This window comes from Pan troglodytes, chromosome 19 (assembly GCF_028858775.2).
Source record: "Pan troglodytes isolate AG18354 chromosome 19, NHGRI_mPanTro3-v2.0_pri, whole genome shotgun sequence".
Classification (NCBI taxonomy): Eukaryota; Metazoa; Chordata; class Mammalia; order Primates; family Hominidae; genus Pan; species Pan troglodytes.
Genome location: NC_072417.2, coordinates 87173707 through 87201304, shown reverse-complemented (window position 1 = coordinate 87201304; position 27598 = coordinate 87173707). Strand labels below are relative to the sequence as shown.

Below are 27598 nucleotides of genomic sequence, written 5' to 3'. Positions count from 1 at the left end.
GGCCCGCGCCCGCCCCGCCCCGCCGCTATCCCAGTCCCAGTTCTGGGCGCGCAACCCGCTGCAGTCAACAGCCCCTTTCTGGGCGGGGATCTGTCCTGGCCGGATGGGAGGAGGGAAGTGAAAAAAGCTCCCAGAAGTCTCTAAATCAGTTTCAGTCTCGAGGTCCCCGGGCTGCTTCTTATTTATGATCAGATCAAGGGTATAAGGTGTCAGTGGGGGCAGCCAGCAGTCATAGGCCAGAGAGGGGCGACTGCCCGTCCCAAGGGCTTGTCACAGGGTAAGTAACCGACAGACTGGGAAAGGAAGGAGGCAATCTTCAGCCACTCGGTCACTCATTCTAAATTCACTCTCATTTTTTGGGCATCTATTGTGCAAGCCCTGTGGACTTAAAAAGAGAAATAAGACGCCGTCCCTGCCCTCGGGAACTCCCGGCGCATCTGCCCCAACAACTCACTGAAGCCGCCTGCAGGACGCCTGAGTGAGGACAAGGTGTCTCACTCAGAAAATTTGCTTGATTCTTCCTGGCAAGTGGGACAGGGTGAGCTTCCCGGAGGAGGGGACCTTCGAGCTGTGTAGCGGGGAAGGTAGGAGAGCGATGAGAGCGCCCGGAAGGGACAAGCATTCGGGGAGATTGAAGCGCATGCAACAACATATTTATTGAGCACCTACTACGTGCCAGGCACTGTTACATCGGTGATGTAACAAAAGCCGACAAAAACCCTCACCCCGAGCGCAGGCACCGCAGAGGGCGATGACGACCCGAGAAGATGCCGAACGCAGGCCAGGAGGGGGCTCTGGGGAAAAGCAAAGGCAGGGGAGGTTGCCCATCGGGGAGCCTCGCGTCCCTGGGCCCTCCGTACTCTGCACATATGCAGAGGCCCCCACCCGTCCTGTAACCGCAAACTGCTTGGCGTGACTTGGCCAGCGGAGGCAGGAGCCCAGGCTGCAGGACAAGCAGGAGTCAGGGGTAGGTGGGGTGGAGTGATGGGGTCGCGGCAGATTGGGCGTGGAAACCGCGCTGGGTAGCCAGCCCGAGGGGTGCGTATCCACCGCGGCAGGGACGCGGGTGAGAAAGGAGCCCCGGGAGGACGGGGGCGGGGCTCCTAGGGTTCTGGCTGAAGGGACCGGGTGGATGCGGACCGACTGAAAACGCTCGCAAACACATATGGCTGCTGGGGAGTGGGACCCCAGTCACCCAGTGCTCAAAGGCCCTGTGTCCATTAGAGGAAGTCCTGGCCTCGGGGCCTCTCCTCGTGGCCGTGATCCCACAGTTCTGGGGCCCTGCAGGAGCCCAATGCTGAGGGGCCCGGGAGGCTGGAAACAGCCATTCTTCTCTCATCGGGGTGTCTTTCAACAAATTTTCTTGAGCACGTTCTCTGTTCTAGAGGATACAGTAATGGATAAAACACACGCTCCCGCCTGCATGGCGTCTACAGCCTAGCAGGCGAGGTGAGGTGGACTTGTATCCTGCAAACAGCGATTGCAGGCCTTGTGAAATGTCAGAGTCCCTGCTGTAGGGAGAGGGGATGGAAGGTGGGCGTCGGGGTTGTTTCCCAAAGGACAGTGACATGAGCTGAAGGATGATCGGGAGTCAAAGAGGGGGGTGCTGGGGGAGGCCTCTGTGCAGAAGGAACAGGACCCTGTGAGATCAGGGACTAAGGCCAGTGGAAGGGGAAGCAAGCAAGTTCCAGAACAGGGGAGGGAGCCGGAGAACTGCAGGAGCCAGGCGATCAGCTTGGAGACTGCGGCAGGGGAGGGAACTTCTTTGGATGAAAACCTCTTTTTAAAAGGTCTTGGTCTCTGACTCAGTCCCTGCAGTTGCTGGGGAAAGTGGACTCTTCTGGTGGCTGCTTTTACAGCCTCTGCCCTCAGAGGCCCCCCAGGTGGGAAGGGCCTGCCTCCTAGGCAGTGGGTGGTCACCGAGGACTGACTTTGAACCCGGGGCAAGGGAGCCCCAGAAGGCTGGAGGCCTGCACACGGCACTGGAAGAAACAAACTGCAAAGGCTGTCCCTCAGGGCTATCTCCACAGCCACCGGAATGCGGCCTGGAATATCCAAACCTGTCAGCCCACCTGCACCCAGCCAGACAGCGACCATTCTAGCTGCTTCCCCAGAGGCCTGCTGACCCAGAGAGGTGTCAAAAAGCTGAAGCACAACAGACAGACCTCCCACAGACTCAGCAGGGAGTTGGAGGACAGTCGGCACACCAGCAGCTGTAGCCCATCACCTCCCCCCCAACCCATTCACCTGGTATGCAGCACTTAAGGGCTTGCTGAAGCCCCAGCAAAGCAGAGGCCCACCTGAGAGCTTGGAAACACACCTATGCCCCAGACCACCGCAATCGCAATCTCCAGTCAGCCCTGGCCACCACAGTGAACTGCCTAAGTGCCCCAGATGACTGAGTCACAAGCCAGGGCTGGGAAGCACTGCATGAAAGGCGGCCTTCTCTAGACAAGGCTGGACACACCCCTGCAAGGCCTGTCTCCTAGGAGCTGGGATGAAACTCTGGACGATGTGCTGGGAACAAAGAAAACCCACATGGTAAAGGCTCGCTTTTCCTTGGGAATCTGCAATGCTTACAGAACGGGAAAGGCTGAAAGCCGCCCACAGTGCCGCACCTGGGCCTGAGGGCTGGTGTACCCACCCTCTCCCGGAGGAAACAAGACCCATGACCAGACTCAAAACTACCTCACACCCTCACAATCCTTAGAGAATATTCAAAGACTGGCACTTCAACCTTACAACCTGAGCGCGTTTAAATGCCTAACACAAGAAAATACCAAGCACACTGTATGCCACGCTTTTAAAAGGTAGAGATCTTAAAAAAACAAAAAACACTACCTTGGGTATGAAGACAGATTTTATGATGCCAGTCATTTCCAGAGGGGCTGTCCGCTGTGGCACAGCACCACCTGGTGGCCACCCCAACCCATGCACCCCACCCCCATCCCAGTACCCTGACAGCAAGCCGATGAAAGAGGTGTTAATATGGCTATTTTCCAATTGAGGAAACAGGCAAAAGTGTAGTCATTTCTCCAAGTCAGTCAAGTTGGCGAGTGGTAGATGTGTTATACCTTGTTGCACCCATTTTGGGACCTGTTTGAATGGCATGCCCCACCATCGCTCCCACATCTGCCAGTTATGTTTAACCCCACGTGCTATTCCATCATGGCCTCCCCACATCTTATTTTCAAACGGGCTGAAAACAGATGGCCTCATTCACCGACTGAGATCATGCTCAAGATTAGGGATGCACCGGGCACGGAGGCTCATGCCTGTAATCCCAGCACTATGGGAGACTGAGGCAGGCAGTGAAACCCTGTCTCTACTAAAAATACAAAAATTAGCCAGGCGTGGTGATGTGTGCCTGTAATCCCAGCTACTCGGGAGGCTGAGGCAGGACAGTCACTTGAACCCAGGAGGCGGAGGTGGTAGTGAGCTGAGATCGCACCACTGTGCTCCAGGATGAGCCACAGAGCAAGACTCTGTCTCAAAGAAAGAAAGAAAAAAAAAAAAGCCACAGGAAGGCAGCAACAGGACCCGTGTCCTTTTCCCATCAGAAGCCACTACGAGGTAGCATTTTTCCCTTTCCCATCCGCAAAGACGAAAGACACTTAGGATTTTTAGTATTTTAATACAGTTCCAATCAGTGTGTCTGGTTCATTTCAGTTCCTTCACTGCCAAACCTAGAGGGAAAGAGACAAAAGTAAGCCATCCAGAAGACACATCTGAGTTGCTGCTGCTTGTCTAGATTTTGTACTTAAGCTAAAGAGAGCACACAAGGTTCAGAAATTAGATCCACCAGCGAAGTTTCGGTTAAAATATTTAGTGTTTGATAAAAAGACTTGGTCTATTATATTCCATCTGTTCCCCTGTAAAAACTGGGGATTATCAGTACTAGCACCAACCTCGAAGGGTCGTGAACAGGATTAAATGAGCTCTAACCTCTCTTCTGGCTAAGGAAATGATTTCTGGTACTGTATATAATCTGAGAATCACAACTATTCCTCACACTCCCAACAGCAAGAGCAGATTCTTAGACCATAAAATGGGCGCTGAAATCTGAGAGGGATTCAAAACAAGATACAACATGGCCACACACAGCAACCTTCCAAACCCCACCCGCCCCTGAAGTGACTTCAGGCTCACTCACCGGGGGGCAGGGACTGCTTCAGTTTCTCTGCCTTCTCTTTGTCAGTGATGACCAGGGTGTAAAGGTATCTGCTGCATCGAACTTTAAACTTCACGTTGTCCTTATTTTTCTTGATCTTGACAGCTACCGGAGACCAGAATCAGGAATTAAATTGTATCACAGAAAACAGATGTGACACAGTCCACGTGCAAATACACTCAAGCAGTAAGCAGCATGCAGGAGACAGCGCCCACCTCCAGTACCGTCCCTCTGTGCAAACAGAAAACACTATTACCCGTTCCTCCAACTTGGGACTTTTACTGGGTACACTGAACACAACATTGCAGAGTATCTTCTATCAACCTTATTATCTTTCTTATTTCTACTTTTTTTTGAGACAGAGTCTCTCGGTCTGTTGCCAGGTTGGAGTGTAGTGGCGCAATCTTGGCTCCCTGCAACCTCCGCCTCCCAGGTTCAAGCGATTCTCCTGCCTAAGCCTCCTGGAGTAGCTGGGATTACAGGCGTGCACCACCACACCCAGCTAATTTTTTGTATTTTTAGTAGAGATGGGGTTTCACCATGTTGGCCAGGATGGTCTTAATCTCTGGACCTCGTGATCCGCTGGCCTCGGCCTCCCAAAGTGCTGGGATTCCAGGCATGAGCCACCACGCCTGGCCTATTATCTTTTTAAAAAGGGATAGAAGCAGTGATAAAGTAAGGAGACGGGCTGTCTGCTGGGACTGAGCGCTTTTCCGCACTCCACTCCCGGAAATCACACCTCCGCATGTGAGATGACATTCTGGGCCAGTAAGAGCTCGTTCTTCAGGATGCCTCCAGCCACTGCGCACAACACGCACCCAGGGTTTTCCTTGAATTTATGTGGAATCCATTTTCTGGGTTCTTTCCTGCTGCCAAGTTCTATTTCAGGATCATGGCTCAGACAAGAAACAGCTACCGTGTACCTCAAATTCAGCTGTGTGGGGTTTGAATCGTGCACCACTCTGGTTATGTACCAGCAGCATCAATGCATGGCCATCTGGCTGCTGTGAGACAACCCCTTCCCAAGAGTAGTTACCACTCCATGTACTCGCTGAATGCCTTGTTCCAACTGCTCAGAGATACTCCCAGGATTTGTTATAATAGCAGTGATGTGCCAATCAAGAAGCAGGTGGCTGAGGGCTGAACATGGGCTCTAACACTTCAACGAAAGCACCTGGCCGGACACAGCACACAGCACTTAACCTGGCAGACGCACACAGGATGATCTTGTCCTCGCAATTTGGCAACTCCATTTCTGCCAGTAACTACTATAGGAATGGGGCACATCAGAGGAAGCAGCACTGTGACTCAGAGCCTGCCCAAGGCACGGGCTGCCTGGACTCTTGTTCTTAATACATCCAGACACCTGGATATTCATCCAAACTAACCTATTTCAGTATAACACCGCCCCAGCAGCTGAACTAAGCTGAACACCACTTGTAAAGACATATGGAGCTCTTCAAAATGTTTATTCAGTTGGGTGCGGTGGTTCACGCCTGTAATCCCAGCACTTTGGGAGGCTGAGGTGGGTGGATCACCTGAGGTCGGGAGTTCGAGACCAGCCTGACCAACATGGAGAAACCCCGTCTCTCCTAAAAATACAAAAATCATCCAGGCGCCTGTAATCCCAGCTACTCAGGAGGCTGAGGCAGGAGAACATGGGAGGCAGAGTTTGCAGTGAGCCAAAATTCCGCCACTGCACTCCAGCCTGGGCAACAAGAGCGAAACTCCATCTCAAAAAAAAAAGTTTACTCAACATTGCCGTATGTGCAGCAATTCCATTTCTAGGTATATACCCCAAAGAACAGATAGCAACCACAGAAGAATATTTGCACACACATGTTCAGAGCATTATTCACACTAGCGAAAATGTAGAAGCAACCCAATGTCCATCAATAGACAAATAAACAAACCGTGGCCTACCCACACAATGGAAAACTTGGCCTTCAAAAGAAAACTCCGGTCTGGGTGTGGTGGCTCATGCCTGTAATCTCAGCATTTTCGGAGGCTAAGGTAGGAGGCCTGCTTGAGGCCAGGAGTTGGAGACTAGCCTGGCCAACACAGATCCGTCTCTAAAACACCAAAAATTAGCCAGGCGTGGTGGCGCATGCCTGTAGTCCCAGAGACTCTGGAGGCTAAGGTGGGAGGATCACTTGCGCCCAGGAGATCAACGATGTAGTGAGCCATGATCACACCACTGCACTCCAGCCTGGGCAGGAGTGAGACCCTGTTTAAAAAAAGCAAATTCCAGGCCGGGCACGGTGGCTCACGCCTGTAATCCCAGCACTTTGGGAGGCCAAGGCGGGTGGATCATGAGGTCAGGAGATAGAGACCATCCTGGCTCACTCGGTGAAACCCCGTCTCTACTTTAAAAAAAAATTAGCCCGGCATGGTGACAGGCGCCTGTAGTCCCAGCTACTTGGGAGGCTGAGGCAGGAGAATGGCATGAACCTGGGAGGCGGAGCTTGCAGTGAGCTGAGATTCCACCACTGTGCTCCAGTCTGGGCAACAGAGTGACATTCCATGTCAAAAAAAAAAAAAAAAGAAAGAAAAAAGAAAAGGCAATTCTGACACATGCTTGAGGACATTTGAAGAGAAGCCAGTCACAAAAGGTCAAATATGCAATAGCAGACCCACTTATATGGGGTATCCAGAGCAGTCACATTCAGGGACAAATTGGAAGGTGGTTGCCAGGGGCTGGGGAAGAATGGGGAGCTGGTGTTTAACAGAGGGAGTTTCAGTTTGGGAAGATAAAGTTCTGGAGATGGGTGGTGATGGTGGCAGCTGCTCAACAATGTGAATTTACTGAATGCCACTGAACTGTACAATTACGCTTTGTTGCCCAGCCCGGAGTGCAGTAGCATAATCATGGCTCACTATAGCCTCAATTTCCTGGATTCAAGCAATCCTACCTCAGCCTCCTGAGTAGCTAGGACCACCAGCACACGCCTGGCTAACTTTTTTCTTTTGTAGAGACAGGGTCTCACTATGATGCCCAGGCTAGTCTCATCCATCTGCCTCAGTCTCCCAAAGTGCTGGGATTACAGATGGGAACCACCATACCCAGTGTAAATGGTAACTTTTACGCTATGCCTATTACACGTTAAAAATTAATGCAACCATTTTAAAAAGTTTTTTCAACAAACAGCTACTGACACTTTACTGTCCCCAGGGGGACTGTGACCACTACCTTTAAAGCCACATCATCTAAAGTCAAGGTTCCCAATTTTTTTTGTGAGACAGTCTCGCTCTGTCACCCAGGCTGGAGTGCAGTGAGACAATCTCAGCTCACTGCAACCTCCGTCTCCTTGGTTCAACTGATTCTCCTGCCTCAGCCTCCTGAGTAGCTGGGACTGCAGGCGTGTGCCACCATGCCCGGCTAATTTATTTTTAGTAGAAATGGGGTTTTGCCATGTCGCCCAGGTTGGTCTTGAACTCCTGGTTCAAGAGATCTGTCCGCTTTGGCCTCCCAAAGTGCTGGAATTATAGGCATGAGCCACCACGCCCAGACCACCACCCTTTTAAAACACAATCAAACGGTGGTGTCATGTTTAACTTGCTGAGAAGGGTAAGTTACCTGCTGGTAGAGTTGGGCTTCAAACTAGGCAGTGACCCCATATGGTCTGAAATAAAACTGACCTGATAACCTCATCTCTTTACACAAAACACTAGCAAACAGTCATCATTCCCACCAGATGCTATTTGTTCCCACAGGTGGTCACTACCTCAAAGGTGACAGCCTGTTTTGGGTAATGGGGACACAAATATGACCCCCATCTCTGCCTACCCCCAACTCATTGAAAGACTCTCCCTGTACACCAACCACCGTCTGGCACCACCGCTGGCACAGAGCATTAGAGACGGCTGGTGTCTTAGCCCACCTTAACAGGCCTGTCCCATGCAACCTCACTTCCACACGTGACCTGATTCTCTTTCATGCAGCTGAAAAAAGACGACTGGGTTAAAGTAACAACATAACTCAAGACCTAGCTTGTATCAAACACAAGCCCCCCAATCTCCTTCAAGTATCACAAAGGGGTAACACAACTACCTCTCACACTTGGTGTAAAAATTTAAGTAAGTGGGCAGCAGAGATTGGCACCTATCCATCGAAAACCTGCTGTTTAAGGTTTTTCATTAATCACCTTCTTTCCCCTGTATGTACAAGCTGGGAAACAGACCTATGACAGTCCAACTTAAACTCTGTGACTTTACAATGGTGGTAATGCGATATACATTCAGTAGAAGCCCTGCTTCAAATTTTGATCTTGGCGGGGCACAGTGGCTCACGCCTGTAATCCCAGCACTCTGGGAGGCGGAGGCAGGTGGATCATCTGAGGTTAGGAGTTCGAGACCAGCCTGGCCAACATGGTGAAACTCTGTCTCTACCAAAAACACAAAAATCAGCTAGGCATGGTGGCGCGCCCAGCTACTCTGAGGCAGGGGGATCGCTTGAACCTGGGAGGCGGTAATTGCAGTGAGCCAAGATGGCACCACTGCAATCCAGCCTGGGCGACAGAGCCAGACTGTCTAAAAGAAAAAAAAAATTGTTTTTTAAAATATTTTTCTGGATTAGATAGGTATGATACCTTCTGACACCGGCCAGCGACCACAGGATCACGAGGTAAACGACCATACTACACAGTGTGCCGTGCTCAATACATTACATGCAAATATCCAGCACTTTATTACAAAATGGATTTTGTGTTAAGATTTTGCACAACTGCAGAGAACCTAAACAGTGTTTATGGGACGTGTGTTTTGAGGCTTTCGCGGAGTGGGGATTCCGTTCCGACAATTTACTATATTACACGAAAGAAAACTGAACTCAGGGCGGCCTCTGAGATGATCGCGATTAGCTAAAGATGGTCCTAGAAATTCCAGGGCCTCAACGTGCCCCCCACAGGTCTTTCTCATGGGAAACAGGATGAAACCACTGCTCCCAGAGGGCCAGGCACACACCCAGACGGCCTAACCGTCTCCTGCCTGACATTCCGGGGAAGACGCTCCCGGAGCGGTGCCAGGCTAGGCACCGCTCTTCTTGAACCTTCGGAGCAACCACTTACATTTGGCATCCTTTCGTCGGGCTGTGAGCAGGAAGTCCTTGATTTCCTCAATTTTCCGAGGCTGCAACACAAAGGAAGCGGGTGAACAGACAGCAAAGAGACACGTCTTCCGGCGATGGCCCAGTCCCCCAGCTCCTCCCGGCCTCAGGAGATCCTTGGGAGGCTCTCTCGCCCTCGCCCCGGGGCCCCACGAGCCCACCCCGGGAAGGCGCCAGGCAGGGACCGTACTCACCATGGCGACGAGGCGCGCTGGGCTCCGGCGCGGACCAGGACCTGCGGGAAACAGTCCTCGGCGTTAACACGGCGCGGGGGCTGGCAGCGAACCCCGTTTTCCCGCTCTCCCCCGAAATATCGGCCCCATCGCACTCCCCTCCTCCTCCCCGACACCCTCCACGCGGACTTGGGGTTCCCAGATTTCACCTGGCCGTGGATTGCCCCAGATTACCCTTCTCACCCACTTATCACCCTAGAGACACTCACAGCAAGCGGCAACCGGGGAAAAGGACGAAAAAGAACGAGACTTCCGTTTCCGGGCAGTTAAACCCTCCCAACGGAGGAAACTGGGTACGGTGCCTGCCGAGGATCAAGACTCATGTAGGCGTTCGCACTTCCAATTTCAGCAGCCCTGCCCCCTTGTGGTCGAAGTCAACAGTGCAGCTCCAAGAATGGAATGGACCATCCTGGCTGCCGCCCTCCCTCCGCCTCCCTCCTCTCGCTCCTCCCCATCCCTTCCTCCTAGGACCCCCGCCTTTTCCCCGTCCACCCCTTCCTGTCTTCCCCCGCAACCCCTCAAACCCCAGCCTGGCTTTGCTAGGTTTTAGCTCAGATTCAGTTTGAAGAGCTAACGCTTATTCTCCACGGCTTTCATTGGACTTGCGCACGGGCATCTACACAGAAAATTCTTCATTTAATGGCAGGGACCCTCGTGTGCACCTTGTAGAACCTCTTGTTCTGGCGCCTCACGTTTTCTTCCCGTCTCCTTTTTGGGACCTGAACCTGTCATGACCAGGGCCCTGGGCTCTTCTTTCCATAAGAGGGAGCGTTCCTGCTTGCTGCTTCCAATTCCCTTAGGAATTGATGTACAATGAAAGCAAGTTAAGGCCGGGCGCGGTGGCTCACGCCTATAACCCCAGCACTGGGGGAGGCCGAGGCGGGCGGATCGCTTGAGGCCAAGTGTTCGAGACCAGCCTGGGCAACCTAGTAAGACACCCCCATCTTTAGCAATAATGATAATAATAATAATACTTCCAACAGCTGTCGCAGCGCTGCCCCTGGCTAAGTGTCTCACCCCTAGGGCTGATGGTGAGTGGGAGTGCTCCTGCTCTTGCCGGGTCTCACCGCGGCCCCAGAGGGGAGAGGTGGACTCAGGAGTTGAACCCCTGCTGGGCAGATTCCCCAGCCCAGGCTCCGGCCACTTCCTGGGGAGGCTTGGGAAGCCTGGGGAGGGCAGCGTTCCTTTCTCCCCCATAACATCCTTTAGGTTAGGCTCTGAGCAACCTGCGGTTATCGATTTTATTTTTATCCTCCACTTTTATTTTATTTCCAACCTCTCTACAAATTTCTACATTTTATTATATTTGTTTCCCCAAAATTTAATAACCACACGGCAGAATGTAATTGCTTCGTGCTTATTATTACAGAGCGGCCCTCCTGAAGGGAAAGAGCACTTTGCCATGAGCTTTACTTAGAACTTATTTAACTTACCTTCCTTTCTTCCTCCCTCCTGCCCTTCCATTAACAAGCTCAGGCTGAGCACCTTCCTGGGGGTGCTGGAGATACAGGAACCAATAGACCTTGCTGCAGAGAGATCACAAAATACTGTAATAGCACTGAAGAGTCTTTTAAAGAAGCTGAACGATGTCTCTGCAACTGTAAATGTGTCGGGGTTCTAGCAGTGGGAAAAGTTAATTGGCAGAAGCCTAATTTTAGATGTCTGAAGGTCGGATCCGATCTGAGAAGCATGAGTGCTTCAGCTCTGACCTGAGAAGGACTTTCCCATACCTCAGAGCCCGGCTTTGCCAGCCCTTCCCATCTCAGGCGATGCCTTTCTAGTTTTTTCTACCCCACTGCTCCTCCACAAGCAACCACCCTTTCAGCCAAGCCGAGGGGCACTTTTGGGCACTTTCCACCCTCCAGGTATTTGCTCTGCTGTCCACTCTGATGCCAAGTGCCACTGGTCCTTCCGAGCTCAGCTCCCGCCTCCCCTTTTTCAGGCAGGACCCTTCACCCTTGACTTATGTTGCTTGCCGCTCATACAGTGGTTCCTTGCAATCACTTCTCCGTAGGCTGCATGGAGGTGTTTAACTTTTCATACATGCGCACCACTCTTTTTATTTTTAATTTTTTAAAACTTTTTTAGAGACACGGTCTCCCTAGGTTGCCCAGGCTGGTCTCGAACTCCTGGGCTCAAGGGATCCTCCTGCCTCGGCCCCCCAAAGTGCTAGGATTACAGGTGTGAGCCACTACGCCCCACCTTACCACTTTTCCTTGAAGGCAAGGACAGGGCTCAGCATTCTGTCGATAATTCTCGAAGTGCAGTACCCATCTGTACAGCAAGTGCTCAATGCTAACATTGCAGGATGATCCGGCTGGATGCGGCATCTGAGATCACTCACCATATAAAGGGGTGGTGGATGGAGGGAGGAATTCAGGGAGAGCCAGAAGGAGACACTGACGTGCCTGAAGCAGTGCCTGGCATGTAGTAGGTCCAAAAACTATTTGTTGAATGAATGACTGGTGCTTCTCGCCTCACTGCCGGCCCGACAGGACAAGGACGGGGATAGAAGGAGGAGCTGCACCTCCCTTTTGGCAGCGATCCCAGGGAGACAGATGTTCACCCTCTTGAGTTGTATAATTTAAGGGACCATAGACGTGTAGTAGCAAAACACAATGGCAAATTTGTTCAAGTACCAAAGACCTCCAGCTCCCCAAGGGGGACAAATAGCAAAATAAGCTGCAGCTACTAAAAGTGAGGCAAGGTGCCCAGAGGGCACGCTTCCCTGCTCCATGGGAAGATGAGCCCCAAATGTCCTGGAGTGGCTGGGGACTGTCAGAGACCAAGGGGGGCAGAGCCTAGGCCCTGAGTGCCACAGCCTGAGACCTTGAGCAGATGCTGACCTGGACATGAGCCTCCCTGGTGACTCCCATATACACATGAAACAAAACTCTCCAGGGCCTGGGGTGGATCCTGCAGGAGAGGAAAGCCCCGGACTCGAGGGCAGGATGGCCCAGGCTGCCTGTTATGGTCACTCTGGCCATTGGTAGGCTGGAATGTCCAGTGCTGGCAGCTGCGGGATGGTGAGGGCTATTGCTGTTGTCAAGAGGCGGTAGGGAGGGTCTCAAGCAGTCTGTTGCAGCATGGCTGGAGGCTGGAGAGGCTCAGAGGGCATGTCCGGAGCTACAGGACACAATCCAACCCTTTTCCTTCCTTCCCTTCCCTCACTCTGCTGGCTCTGGGCAGAGAGGGCCTCAGAAGGCACCAGGCCTCCCCTCCTCCCTCCAGCAGCCCCACTCTGGCCACCTCTGAAGGCCAAATGGTTTAGAGTTCTCTCTTCAGTTTTCAGGGACACATTGGAAAGAGGACCAGGATGGGTCAAAAAAAACCCAATGCCCCAGCTTGCAGGTGGGCAGAGGGCTGGCACGGCACATGGCGGGGAAGACCTCCCAACCTCCAGGATTTTCCCCCACTCAATCCATTCCGTTCACTTGGTGAACATTGATTGAGCTCCTGCTCTAAAGCAGGCACTGGGCTGGGCTTGGGAATAAGCAGAATGCGGTTCCTGCTCCAAACACTCATGACTGCTGGGATCCCATAATAAGCTGTGGAGGATGCCCAGAGGCTAGGGGTCTAATTCCTCCTGAGGGAGTCCTGGAAGGCTTCGTGGAGGAGGGGACACAGTCTGCTGCCTCCGAGAGGGGTGCGCAGCAGCTTGCCCGGAGAAGGACTTCCAGACAGAAGGAGGGAGGGAGCTGACGTCAGCCCAGGGTCAGGAGAATGCGGGGTGTTTCTGAGAATGAGTGGGAAGTTCAGTGTGGCAGAGGTAAGGAGGGTCTGGGGCAGGGGGTCGGGGAGAAGAGGCTGGAGGGGGAGTTGGGCTGGAGTTCAGGGCCTTCAGGAGTTCCCCTTCCAGCCTCACTTATGCCCGCTGTGGTCATCGTCACCCAAGGGCCCATCCCTGGGGTCCATAGCACCTCCTTCACTGCCCAGCGGTGATCTTCCGAGCCTTGGTTTCCTTGTTTCTGTGTGTGTGTGTGCGTGCACGTGTGTGTATGTTTTGGGGGTGGGAGTGTGTGTGCTGTCGCCTCTCTCCCGCCTCGCAGGGTTGCAGCGAAGCTTCGATGGGGTAATTCGCAAAGCTCCAACCCGCACCTCTCAGGCAAGGCCCGCCCTGGGTGCTGTGTCCACTGGCGGCCGCACGGGGGCGCTGAGGCCGCGGCTGGAAACGGAATAGCCCCTCCCGCGCGAGTCCTGGGAGCTCAGGCGGAGAGAAATGTCCATAAATTATCGGGAATATTTGTATGCGATTTCATACCTGGTGGAGTGCTTTCATATCCACCATCTCATTTAATCTCCAAGAGGCCCCCAAGAGGCCCCTGCCTTTGGCTGCCGGCAGGGCTGGCCTTTCAACCATCTCGGAAGGGAGTTGTTTATTAAACCTTAAAGGGTGTCAGCAGGCCGGGACTCTGGTCCCTGGCACTGAACTCATTTACCTGGGAAAGGATGGGGAGTCGGGTGGCGGGGTGAGTTGGTGCTTTATTTATTTATTTTTTTGAGACAGAGCCTTGCTCTCTTGCCTAGGCTGGAGTGCAGAGGTGCAATCGCTGCTCACTGCAGCCTCAACCTCTCGGGCTCAAGTGGTCCTCCTGCCTCAGCCTCCCAAGTAGCTGGGACCACAAGCATGTGGTCTTATATTCTTTCTTTCTTCCTTTCTTCCTTTCTTTCCTTTCTTTCTTTCTTTCTTTCTTTCTTTCTTTCTTTCTTTCTTTCTTTCTCTCTCTCTCTCTCTTTCTTTCTTTCCTCTTTTTTTTTAGAAATGGGGTCCCCTATGTTGCCCAGGCTGGACTCTTAACTCCTGGCCTCAAACAATCCTCCTGCCTTGGCCTCCCAAAGTACTGGGATTACAGGCATGCGCCACTGTACCCGGCCTACTGGTGTTTTTTTGGAAACTGAAGATGGTGAGTTTAAAAGGATACTGGTTTCTCACTCTCCCCCTGGCCCCCAAAGAGTCTGTGAGTCCCTGAGAGGTAGACAGGTTTAACATTCTCCCTGCTGCTGAGCTAGAAGCCACGAAGAAAGGCCAGGCAGACTGGAACAGGGGTTCTCACGCCCCACATGGTTGACCTTTGTGGATGGGGTCACTTTCACTTTTTGTTTAGGGGCTGAGGCTCTTCTGAGCCTTGTGAGGATCCCAGGCCCCTACTTGGTTAATGCTAGACCCTCACAATTGTGAGAAACGAAAATGTCTCTAGACATTGCCAAATGTCCCTGGGGGAAAGCAGGGCAATGCCACTTGTGGTTGAGAGCCGCTTGACTAGAAGGCCAAAACCACAAGGACATTCTTTTTCATAATGGATATCTCTGTTCTGTGCCTATGGCCAGGTAACTCATGGGCTCAGGCTACTGTCTTATTTGCACCTAGCCTAGGGTTTCAAAGCTTTTCTGTGGATGCTGTAAGGAGGACCGCCCTGGGTACTGCCTCTGCCCGGGCTCAACGGGTGGCAAGGCGGGGTGCAGTCGGCTCTAGTTACCAGGAGCCTCATCCCTACTCTGGGAGGCAAGGCAGCTGATGTCAGCCCAGAGCGGGTGGGGACACCTTTTCCAGTGGGAAGCCTCGGGATGGGGTGGGGAGCTGGGGTGGGAGAAGGGAGGAGAGGCATGGGGCACGTCTTTAAGGTGCCTCTAGGTACCTAAGTGGTGAAGATGCACAAATAAGATCCTGTTCCTGTTCCCATCTCAAGGGACACACAGAATAGTAAGGGAGGCAGTGATGAGGTTGGGCCCTAGGTGTAGGGAGTGTTTGGAATTGTGGGACCAGATGGAGGCCATGGGGGTCTGATACAGGCTGGGGAAGGGGTGATACAGGCCAGGAAAGTCCTCCAGGAGTAACATCGATGGTGATTCACAAAGAGGAGTAGAATATTGCTTTGTCCTGAAAACCCAACACCTCCAGAGGAGCCTGCTAGAACGTGCAAACCCTCATAGCAAATAAGTTCCAGGGTGACAAGAATGAAAGAACCATCAGATTGAGTGGTATCAATCTAGGTGGTCTTCCTGGAGGAGGCAGTATGATAGGGTGGGAGGAAAACTCTTCCTGGAGGCAGGAAGTCTTAGATTCAAATTCAGTGTCTGGCTGGGAGAATTTGAATGAGTCTCCTGAGAGCTCTGAGCCTCAGTTTCTGTTGAGTATTAATTCCTGCTAGGATCCAGGCCACTGCGGCCAGTTGTGTGCAGCCTGCACAACTGTCTGCAGCTGCCCTGCTTATGAGAAACCAGAAGGCACCAAGAATAGAAAAATGCTTAGCCCAGCAGCCGGCTCTGTGGCTGTTAATTGAATGTGATTCCCAGGCAAGAGTTGCCAATGGATTTGGAGGAAAAAACCTGCAACCTGGAGGAGGCGTGGGCTGGAGTGGCAAGCAGCCCTCCTTGCCCAGACCTGTGAGGCTGGGGAGGGCCACTCCGAAAGCCCCGCACCATCTCCTCCACGGGGGGCAGAGTCAGTTTTGACAGATGACACCTCCCCAGCTCCCCTGCTTTTCCCTACTGGCCCCTTTCACTCCAAGAGCTGCTTCCTGGGTGTCCAATCCGCAAGCACAGAAAGGACAGATGAGGCCTCATCCACCAACAGTGAGAAAAATAACACTGAGGCAGAGGAGAATGCATTTTCAGCGTGAGGGACAAGCACCCCTCCTATAGATCAACATGTGCCAGGGTGAGGGGACATCAGAGTGAGAAAAAAGGGCACAGACCCTTCAAAGAGGGCTGGCCTATCGGCTTGTATATATCTTGCATTATGCGGTGGGAGAGAGGAAATCAATAGAGCTGTCAGCTGCTTCATGCATTCAGCCTCGCAGACGTCTCCTCCTCGGGATGCTCCAGACAGATGCTTCAAATTAAAAACCAGGGAGGGGGGTGCTGGGGGTGCTGGGAGACAAACACCCTGACAGGCCAGAGGGAAAGGAGGGAAGCCACTGAGGATCTGGGGAAATTAAAGTCCATAAATCACGAGCGTCCCGGGCGTGAATGACACGAGCGTCTTAGCAGTAGTGCTGGACGGGTTGTAGGTCCTTCTGCCAGGCAGAGTCCCCCAGGGGAAGGCTGGTGACCCAGTGGGCGGGCTTCTCTCCTCCAGGCTCGGACCCCCTGCAGGAGGGAGAGGAGGGCGGGGCAGACCTCTGGCCTTGCTGGTGTTAGTGCCGGGATGGAGGGCGTGGGTGTGGGCTGGGCTGGGGCATGGCATGGGGGCACAGGGTGAAATGGAGGTGATCTCATAACCCGGGTTGTGTGGGTGGAGTGTCCTTTGGGTGGGCGCAGGTGGGTGGGTTGCAGCATCTTCACGGGAGCACAGCGATTTGCTCCCTGGTAACTGCTCCTGGGAATCTCTGGCATCTGACGGCTGAAGCCGCGTCCCTGACCCGCTCCCTGGGCTGCAAGAGTGGACCCCATGGAGAGCCCCGCAGCCTACACTCAGTCAGCCCTGCCTGCCTCTCCTCTGTCCCCCGCTGCTGTCTGTCTGTCTGCTCCTCCTGCTCACCCTGTCTGTGAGCCCGTCCTGCCCGCTGGGCACCTGCTCTTCCCTCTGCCAGAGGCTCCTGCCTTCTGCCCCTCTCAATTTGCAGTGGAGCCCCAGGTGCTGCTTTGTTTCCTTATTTCTTTTTTCTTTCCTTTTTCTTTCTTTTTTTTTTTTTTTTAGCCGGAGTTTCAGTCTCATTGCCCAGGCTGGAGTGCAATGGCATGATCTCGGCTCACTGCAACCTCTGCCTCCCGGGTTCAAGCGATTCTCCTGCCACAGCCTCCTAATTAGCTGGGATTACAGGCGCACACCACCACGCCCAGATAATTTTGTATTTTTAATAGAGACGGGGTTTTGCCATGTTGGCCAGGCTGGTGTGGAACTCCTGACCTCAGGTGATCTGCCCACCTCAGCCTCTCAAAGTGCTGGGATCACAGGCATGAGCCAACGCGCCTGACCTCCTACTTTGCTCCCTCCTTCCAGCTGTGGGCCAGCGGCCCTTGTGAGGAGGCCTGAGTGGTCGTGGGTCCCCTCTGTGTCCTGCCTAGGGCTGGCCAGCCTGGCTTGGGGTGTGGGAGAGCTGGTGCAGAGGCTTGGGAGGGAAATGTTCGAGGGGCAGAAGGGCTGAGTAACTGTCTCTGTCCCCCCGAGATAACTTTGTGCCACCCTCACCCTGGGCTCATCTGTCCATGGGGGCCCAACAGAGAAGGAAACCAGAGAAGAAACAATCAGGAGAGGAGGGGCTGCCTCCCCCAAATGCTGTTCGCCCCCCACCTGAGGGATCCTTCGAGGTCCTAGCAGGAAGTGGAGGCACAGCCAGACTGTGTGTTTTGAGGGTAATTTTCATAAAAGGTCTGTTTGCAGGCATGGGCAGGTGCAGGACACCAGAGAGGAGAGTGTGGAGCTCCAGCGAGTGTCAGCAGGGACTGTTACTACCACGGAGGAGACGAGGGTGTCACCAGACCCAAGACAGCGCTGCTGTGAGGAGGGGTCTGCTTGATGGGGCTGGGACTTTCAGCCGAGCAATGCCCTCAGCCCGTGGCCGCCTCTCAGGGAAACGAATGCGTTGAGCTCATGATCTTCCCTTCCTTCTCTCAGTGTCCTGCCTGGGCACCCCATTGGCTGAGCTCAACAGCTTCAAGGCGGTCTTCCTTGGGCACAGAGCAAGATATACAGCCCACCCCCCTCCCCAGCACAGTGCAAGGAGCCCATCAAAGGTGGCGTCTGGATGGCTTTGTGAGAGATCTCCTCTCCCCTTTCTGGTCACAAGGCAGAGAAGTCCCCCAGGGCTTGGGCTGGTGCTCTTCCATCCTGTCCCACTAGTTCTCAGGAGCCCTTCACTCCCTTATCCCCTAGATCTTGGCCATGCCTTTAGCTGAGGTTGGAGACACACTCTAGCTAGCCTGCACAACACACAGATGAGCCCAGACACTCCTCTCCAATGCACAGCTGAGCCCAGACATACTTTCCAATGCACAGGTGAGCTCGCATGCACGTATAGTCACATGCCTGCCAAGGCATCTGGAGAAACAGATAGGCCTGAGGTTGTTTGGTGGTGTTACACCGCCCAGGACAAATTCTACCAATTAAACTGGTGACCATGTTTCCAAAAGCAATTACCAGAGTGCTGCAATGCCTCCCAAGGTGAGGAGATTAAAGACACGGCTCCTGGCTAGAAGCAGGGACTCGAGGGGTCTGTGTGCTGCATACATCAGAGACAAGCCCACAAGTACCTGCCTGTGAGCACACACGTGCTTAGAGCAGCCAGACCCGGGAGGGATTTGGGGGAAGGAGACACACCAGGAACTCGCCTGCAGAGGCCAGCAGCCCCTCAGCACAGGTGGGGCCTGGGTCACTGTGTTCCTTCTTTCTTCTGTTTTCTTCTCTGGTGTGTGCAAGCAACAGTAACAAAACAATTTGTGCGAATCTAGACTCAATGCTGGGGGATGGGGAGGAGACGTACCTGCTTGTCAAAAAGGGAGGAAGTGGCTGCCATTGACCTAAGTGGTAAGAAGCCACCTCTTCCTCACCAGCAGCTGCGTGTTCCCATGTCGCAGGAATCGCAACATCTTTGGAAAAAGAGGAATGGAGGTAGAAGTGGCCCTTACCCCTAACCAGTCTCCTGCCTGGCTGAGTCTTGGGGAGGAAGGGTTTCTGGAGAGGGCATGGCTGCTCTCCACAGTCTGGGCCTCCAAGCCATGGCTCTGTTCCTAACCCCCACCTGCTGTCAGGAGCACTTTGGAGGTGGGTCTGGGCTGTTCCCGTCACTCAGTCATCTTTCCCCTTCCCTGTAGCCTGTGGCTTCTGGAAAGTCAGCCTCAGGGGTGGAGGGAGGAGAAGGGGTAAGGGAAGGGGTGGAGGTGGAAAGGCAGGCTGGATGCCACTGCTTCATGCCCCTGGTCCTGTCCACGTCTTTCTTTTTTTTTTTTTTTTTTTGAGACGGAGTCTTGGTCTGTCACCCAGGCCGGAGTGCAGTGGCGCAATCTCAGCTCACTGCAACCTCCGCCTCCCGGGTTCAAGCGATCCTCCTGCCTCAGCCTCCTGAGTAGCTGGGATGACAGGCGCCCACCATCATGCCCGGCTAATTTTTGTATTTTTAGTAGGGACGGGGTTTCACCATGTGGACCAGGCTAGTCTCTAACTCCTGACCTCAAGTGATCCAAATGCCTTGGCCTCCCAAAGTGTTGGGATTACAGGCGTGAGCCACCGTGCCCGGCCCACTTCCTTCTTACCTTTCTGTTCACAACCTCCCTGTCAGCCCTTGCCTGACAGGCTGATCTGCTATTAATGGAGCAAGACAGCTGCAGTTGGCTTGTTAATTACAGCAGATGAAGTCTTCAGCCCAGGCTCCTGGGGAGGGCAGAGGAGGCGTGGCTGCAGTTGGTTGTCAACGTGGCCTTCCCCTTGCATTTAACGCCCTGAGAACAGAGGTCTGGCTGGGTTGGCAGAGGGTCAGCGTGTGTGCCTGGCTGGAGTCACATCAGACCTGGGGAGGAAGCCTGTTGGTGGAGCAGAGAGGGACCCTGTCCTGTGGTTTCAGCATAGAACAGGGAACAACAGCTTCCGCTGTGTCGAGTGTCTACTATGCGCCAGGAGCCACACCAGCTGTTCCAGGAAGGTCATCTGTAATCCTCACCACGGCTCTAAGTTAGGCAAAATTGAAACCCTCATTTTATAGATGAGGCCTCTGAGGCACAGAGAGGTTAAGTGACTCACCCAAGGTCACACAGCTAGTAACTGGAGGGCAAGGAAGCCTCGTGACTTGAGTGTGCAGCGTTGCCTTATTGAATGCCTCAAAGCCTTTGCCTCCTTCTCCAGGGACCAGCTGGGTCATGTGTTCGTCAGAGCAGGACCCAAACTGTGAGGTGACTCATTTATTCTGCAATGATTTACTAAGCACCTTCTCTTAGCTAGAACATGATCTTCTCTTAGAGATGAAGAAACATGTTCCCTGTGCTGATGGAGTTTGCCCTCCAGCCTGGGAGATGGGCTGTTTTCCCAGCTCCACACCCTGCCTGATGGCCTCAGATGATTAGACTATCCTGGGACAATCCTGGGGTTGGGACTGAGACTCAGAGACGCTCCGGTTTGTGGTTGATTGGCCTGAGATTTCATGCAAACCAGGGGCAAAGGGTGATTATTTGAGGGAAGCCATAAGGGGTGTTGTATGCAGAATCCAGAGAGCAGGTGGCCCTAGAAAAAGAGCAGCTGTGGCTGGGCACGGTGGCTCATGCCTGTAATCCCAGCAATTTGGGAGGCCGAGGTGGGTGGATCACCTGAGGCCAGGAGTTCAAGACCAGCCTGGCCAGCATGGTGAAACCCCGTCTCAACTAAAAATACAACAATTAGCCAGGCGTGGTGGTGTACGCCTGTAATCCCAGCTACTTGGGAAGCTGAGGCAGGAGAATCGCTTGAACCGAGCCTGGGCGACAGAGTGAGACTCTGTCTCAAAATAATATTAATAATAATAATAATAATAATAAAAAGGGCAGCTGCTTGCTGGACATATTCTTTGTCCCCATGAAACCAGCTGTACTTTCTGCCCCTGGGTATTGTGAACTTTCCTGCCCCCATATTTCTGCTTTTTCCTTTAGCTCCCTTCCCAGGCATGGTGGTGCTCACCTGTGGTCTCCAAAATGGAAAGTGAATGAGAAGTCCTGGTTAAGGTGGAAGAGAAGACAAGAAGTCCTGCCTGGGGCATAAGACCCTTTCACTGTGGGAACACTGAATGGGGAGCTGGATGACTCCCTGGGGCCTGAACAAATGTCTGGGTTTTCACCAGGCAGGGAAGAGGGACTGGCGAGGCATTCCAGGAAGAAGGAGTGGAACCTGGCAGAGGGAACAGCATTAAAGGTCGAGGGGGCTATGCAAGGGCATGACATTCTCAGAGGCCTGCAGACAGGGGTGTGCTGGCAAATGTTTAAAATCCAGATTTCTTTCATTCTTTTTCTTTTTTTTGTGACGGAGTCTCGCTCTTGTCACCCAGGCTGGAGTGCAGTGGCGCGATCTTGGCTCACAGCAACCTCTGCCTCCTGGGTTCAAGCAATTATCCTGCCTCAGTCTCCCGAGTAGCTGGGATTACAGGTACCTGCCACCACGCCTGGCTAATTTTTTGTATTTTTAATAGAGATGGGTTTTACCATGTTGGCCAGGCTGGTCTGGAACTCCTGACCCCAAGTGGTCCACCCGCCTAGGCCTCCCAAAGTGCAGGTGTGAGCCACTGTGCCTGGCTTAAAATCCAGATTTCTGACCAAAGAAAAAAAAAAAAAAGCCAGAAAACCTTAACTGGTGGCATTTGCTGGTTCCTGTGGTGTAAATACTCTCACCGTGGCTGATTTCAAGCTGCCAATTGCCTTGCAAAACTTTTGAGTATGTAAAAAGCAGCTCTCACAAGCTGGGTGCTGGTATGAACCACTTCCAGCATGCCACAGCATCAGGTCATCTGTCATTGCCAAAATGCAGAGGCAGGTGGGGAGGATAGGAGAAGAGGCTGCAGAGGTGGACTGAGAGAGGATTGGGAAGGGTTTGAACGTCACATTTGGGAATTTGAGCTTTAACATGAAGCAGCAAATGCCCAGACCCTGATTGGGTGGCTCTGGGTATATGTGTGAGCAAACAGCTGTCCTGCTGTTTGCTTTTCTGTTGTGCCCTGGCCGTCCCTTAAGCTGGTCCTCTGAATAACTCCAAGGGGCCTGTGTGGACTAGGTAGTAGACCTGGAGAGACGTGCACAGAATGTGAGGTGCATTGTTTTCTAATAGGGAGGGAGAAGGCGAGTTCTAGCTCACCCCAGGCAGCTGCACTGTGAGGCCATCCCTCATCTTAATGGGCTCGTCCAAATCTCGTTTGCTAATGAGGAATTTAATGGTCACAGACTGACAAGCGAGGAGAAACAGGAAGGTCGTTATGAAAATGAAGTATGTAGCTAAATACCACCTCACTTCCATCCCACCAGCCCACCCCTGTGTGCCAGCCTAGAGCGGGTAGGTTGGTGGGAGAAACAGGGACTGGCTTGATCTCAGCTTGAAACTGGGCTCCAGGCTGGGCCTGTGGGTCAGCACCACGGACAGGGCCAGCACTGTTCTTCAAAGTCCTGTGGGCTGGAATGCTTTTTCCTTTTTGCTCCCAGCCAGTTTGTTTGACCAAGACTCAGATGGGGTGTCACCTTCCCCTGCAAACCTTGCACACAGCCCCAGATGGATGAGGGCCACAGTATTTACATGACTTCTGCACATTCTCATAGTGCCTATGCCATGGTGCTAAAATGATACATTTCCTTGGCTGTTTTCCCTGCTAGCTTCTGAGTAACTTGAGTGCAGAGTCTGTGCCATTCTCTCCATGTCTGGAATGCTGACCAAATGCCCGGTATTGTGAAAGACATAGGAAGAGAATTTCTGAGACTAAATGAATGAACTAGTGAACAAATGAGTAGGTAGAGGAGTGAAGGAATGAATGCATGAATAATGGGTTTGATGAAACCATCAATAGCAATGGAACCATAGGCCAGGCTATTGAAAGGGAGGGTAAGGATCTGGATTCAAAAGAAACATCCCATCCCTTAGATTGCATACACAAGCCAGGCAGAGGGAAGTTAGAACAGAGATTTCCAGAAATCTCCACATCCACTCCTCCATCCTCCCATCGTACAGGGCTGTTCATAATAAAACTACATATCCCAGCACTCTTTGCAGTCATTTGTGACCATGTGACTAACTTATGACCAATGGGGTGTAAGGAGATGTGTAAAGGGAGCTGGCATCTGTTCTCTGTTGCTGTAATGGAATATCTGAAACTGGGATTTGTAAAGAAAACACATTTATTTCTTACAGTTCTGGAGGCTGAAAGGTTCAAGGTCAAGGGGCTACATCTGGTGAGGGCCTTCTTGCTCGTTTGGACTCTATGTAGAGTCCCGAGGCAGCACAGGGCATCACAGGGTGAGAGGACAAGAAAAAACAGCCAAACTAACTTTTGTAACAGCCCTCTGGTGATAACTAACCCATTCCCAGGATAACTCATTAACCCGTGAATTTATCCCTTGTGACTCAATCACCTCTTAAAGGCCCCACCTCTTAATGCTGTTCCACCGGGGATTAAGTTTTAACATGAGTTTCAGCTTGAGTTTCAAAGGGGACAAACACTCAAAGCATAGCACATGTCCTTCTCCTTCCCTTCCTCCTTCCTGTTGGCTGGATGGTGGGAGTGATGGCTGGAGCTGAAGCAGCCATCTTAGACTTGGAAGCCAGGCAACAACATGGTAGAAGTGTGGGTCTTTTGATGACAGTGGGCTCCTCTCCTCATCCACCATGGAAGAGCTCAGTTGCATCTCACCTTGTGCTCAGTAGCCTGAGAAGAAGGACGGTAACAGGTCAAGGCTGCTGGGCCGGGGCAGCCAGGAATCCTGGCTGGTGTTTGGGACATAGAGGAGACCATAGACCAGTGGGAGCAAACCTGGTCTACAGGGAAGAGCACTGGTCAGAAAGTCAGAGGATTATGTCATATTCTTGGTTGTTTTCTTCATTTCTTCTCCTATTTGGGAAGACTTTCAATCAAGGCTGGCTGCTGGATTGTTTATTGGGGTCAGTTCAGCAAGCTGGGACTAGGGAGGCAAGTGGTGGTGAGGATGGCTCAGGAAGGGATGTCTTTTCAAGGCCTGGCTTTGGGAATGTGGGGAGGAGAGGCTGGAGAGAGAGAGCTCAATGGAAGGTGAGTTAGGCAGAATTGCACGATGAACCCCAAGGACTTACACACCCATTGTATGATTCCCTCCCCTTGTGTGTGGGTGAGACATGAAACTTGCTTCTATTTAATAGAATATGGCAAAGATGACTGGGCACAGTGGCTCACGCCTGTAATCCCAGCACTTTGAGAGGCTGAGGCAGGAGGATCACTTGAGTTCAAGAGTTTGAGACAAGCCTGGGCAACATAGTGAGACCCTGTCTCTACTAAAAACAAAAGAAAATTGGCCAGGCATGATGGCACACACCTGTGGTCCCAGCTATTCAGGAGGCTGAAGTGGGAGGATTCCTTGAGCCTGGGAGGTTGAGGTGGAGGCTGCATGACCGAATAAGATCTCATCTCTTAAAAGAATATGGCAGAGTTGAAGAGGTTTTGCAGATGTCATTAAGGTCCCTAAATGGTTAACTTTAAGTTGATCAAAAGGGAGATTATTCTGGATGGGCCTGGCCTAATCAGGTGAGCACTTTTTATTTTATTTTATTTTATTTTATTTTATTTTCTTATTTGAGACGGAGTCTCTCTCTGTCACCCAGACTGGAGTGCAGTGGTGTGATCTCAGCTCACTGCAAACTCCACCTCCCGGGTTCAAGCGAGTCTTATGCCTCAGCCTTCCAAGTAGCTGGGATCACAGACATGCACCAACATGCCTGGCTAATTTTGTATTTTGAATACAGATGCAGTTTCGCCACGTTGGCCAGGCTGGTCTAGAACTCCTGACCTCAAGTGATCTACCCTCCTCGGCCTCCCAAAGTGCTGGGATTAGAGGTGTGCACCACTGCCCCCAGCCCATGAGCCACTGCACCCAGCTCAATAAGCACTTTAAAAGAAGACCTGGACATCAGAGCCTCTCTCCTGCTGGTTTTGAAGAAGCAAGCTGCCACGAGTCTACAGCTGTAAGGAAATGAATTGTGCCAACGATCCCACGTGCTTGAAAGAGGACCCTGAACCTCAGATGAGACCCAGTCCCAGGAGACAGATTGAGTGCTGCCTTTCAGGACCCTGAACAGAGGAGCCAGTTGAACCATCGACAGGCTCCTGACCCACAGAAACTGTGAGACAATAAACGTGTATTGTCTTAAGCTCCTAAGTGTGGGGTCATTTGTTACACAGCAATAAAAGGTTTGTAAGAAGGTCAGATGTGCCCTGACTTCCCTGCTTTGGTTCAGCCCTACTGCCTGCGTCTCTGAAGCTGGGAGGTGGGGCTGGGATCACAGCTCAGGGTGATGCGACAATGAGAAAGAAAATTAAAATCCAAGATGGAGCGATTCAAAACTGTAATCTCGGCAAACAGTGGCACTTAGATTTCCCATTATTGATCCCCTCCGCGGATATTCTCCAGTCTCGTAATTACAGGAGGACTTTTTCAATTTGGGCTGAAATGCTTCCCCTCCCCCCATGCCCCTCCTTTATTTCTTTAAACTCGCAATAACACGCTATAGATTGTATGCAGCTGTGGAGTCTAAATAAACAGAGCTAATCATTTTAATTGAAATCCGATCTCAGCAGCAGGAAGGCCCTTCCGTTGTGATATTCTCCCCTTTATCTCCCTAGAGCAGGGAGCAAGTCCTGCTCCTGGCTTGGGCCACTCAGGGACACAGACACACACACACACACACACGCACGCACGCACGCACACACCTTTCTCCACCTCTGCCTTTGCATCTGTTCATCCTCCAGGACTTGGTTCAGACATCACCTCCCTGTCTCTCCTCTTTGCTCCCAGTCCTAGGGCTGACCACCTGCAACCTCCTAAGTCCCCACTGGTTGCTGGGAGATGCTGACCAGTGCTGGAGCTGGGGGTCAGGCGGGCCCTCCCAAGCACAACCTCTTCATCCCCCTGCCTCCAGGCACAGGGTAGGCCAGTCTCTGCCCGGATCCTCCTGACAGCTCACCCACGTCCTTTATTCACCACGTTTTTGGCCACTGGTAGTTCTCTTCAGCTAATCTGGGGTTCTCAGACAGAGAAGGGCAATTTTGTCCCCCTCCCCCAGGAACATTGGGACACATTTTTAGTTGTGACAACTTGGGAGGAGAATTTCCACTGGCATCTAGTGGGTAGAGGGCAGGGGTGCTGCCAAACATCCTACAGTGCACAGGATGGCCCCATAGCAAAGAACCATCTGGCCTGAAATGTCAATAAATAGTGTGGATACTGAGAAACCTCAAGCTAACCTAAGTTCTTCTTCTTTTTTTATTTTTTGAGTTGGAGTTTCGCTCTTGTTACCCAGGCTAGAGTGTGATGGCACGATCTCAGCTCACTGCAACCTCCACCTCCTGGGCACAAGCAATTCTCCTGCCTTAGCCTCCCAAGTAGCTTGGATTACAGGCACTGATCACCATGCCCAGCTAATTTTTGTAGTTTTTAGTAGAGACTGGGTTTCACCATGTTGGTCAGGGTGGTCTCAATCTCCTGACCTCAGGTGATCCTCCCGCCTCGGCATCCCAAAGTGCTGGGATTACAAGTGTGAGCCACCCCGCCTGGCCCCTAAGTTCTTCTTGAACTCATGTAATTTCGCAGAATGGAAAGATTAATAGCCAGAGATGGAAGGAACCAACAAACCAGGATGATGACACACACGGCACACACATGCACACACGCATGCACACACGCATGCACACACATGCACGCACATGCATGCGCACACGTGCGTGCACACACGCACACGCACACACATGCACACACACGCGCAGACACACACAAATGCACACACATGCACGCACATCACACACACGCACACACTCGCACGCACACACGCACACACGTGCACATGCACACACGCACGCACCCCCCTCTTTCTCCACCTCTGTCTTCACGTCTCTTCATCCTCCAGGACTTGGTTCAGACATCACTTCCTCTTAGAGTCTTCTCCAAGCTGTGGGTTGTGTGACATGTCCCTCCTCTGTGCCCCCTGAGTCCCCCATATATGTGATTTCCTTAACATTGACCATCCCCAGTGACATTACAAAGTTTTCATGCAAAACTGATATGATGACAAAGGTCAGGACAATGGTCACCTTGGGGGTGGGGAGTGGCTGGGAAGGACTTTTGGGCTTCTGCGGGGGGTGTTCTGTTCTGTTTTATTTCTTGCTCTGGGAGCTGCTTTGCTGTAAGGTTCACCTTGTGAAAATTTGCCTTGCTAAATAAACACTATCACCCGTGCATTTTAGGTATGTGTTTTATAATTCAATAAAAACTTAAAAATTTTTTCCTTGTAACCTCATCCAGGTAGAGACCCAATAATGACCCAATAATCAAACCTGAAGCACGGACACATGACACACATCCCTGCCTTGGCTGCCCTGAACCCTGGCCCCCCGGGCCGCTGTCATCCTGGCTTGGGCCAGGTGTGGGCTCACCTCTGTCTCTTCCTCCTCCTTCCCTCGGCTTCCTCCAAGA

General features: G+C 52.3%; 1 protein-coding gene and 1 long non-coding RNA gene across 5 annotated transcripts; one reads left to right on the top strand and one right to left on the bottom strand.

Moving 5' to 3' along the window:
• Window positions 1-34: 34 nt before the first annotated feature.
• On the top strand, window positions 35-27368 carry LOC129137526 (uncharacterized). Its single transcript, XR_008540152.2, has 2 exons — window positions 35-584; window positions 24876-27368. It is a non-coding gene; the product is annotated as an uncharacterized LOC129137526 (long non-coding RNA).
• On the bottom strand, window positions 3615-9821 carry RPL38 (ribosomal protein L38). 4 transcript variants are annotated; one of them, XM_003315706.5, is made up of 5 exons: window positions 9718-9821; window positions 9470-9510; window positions 9238-9298; window positions 4154-4276; window positions 3615-3686 (listed from the first exon to the last, which is right to left on the bottom strand). In XM_003315706.5, exons 2-5 carry the CDS (start codon window positions 9470-9472, stop codon window positions 3661-3663), a joined length of 213 nt encoding a protein of 70 aa, XP_003315754.1. In that variant the 5' UTR covers window positions 9473-9510; window positions 9718-9821; the 3' UTR covers window positions 3615-3660. The 4 variants fall into 4 exon arrangements, with proteins under 4 accessions (XP_003315754.1, XP_063656000.1, XP_063655999.1 ...); XM_063799930.1 differs by having other exon boundaries at window positions 9683-9751; XM_063799929.1 differs by having other exon boundaries at window positions 9692-9726.
• Window positions 27369-27598: the final 230 nt, after the last annotated feature.

Bases quoted from the DNA above. Each gene is read 5' to 3' on its own strand.
- RPL38 (XM_003315706.5), bottom strand. The intron at 4,277-9,237 runs GTAAGTGGTTGC...GGTCTCCGGTAG, and splicing joins CCGACGAAAGGATGCCAAAT to CTGTCAAGATCAAGAAAAAT. The intron at 3,687-4,153 runs GTGAGTGAGCCT...CTTTCCCTCTAG, and splicing joins GAAGCAGTCCCTGCCCCCCG to GTTTGGCAGTGAAGGAACTG.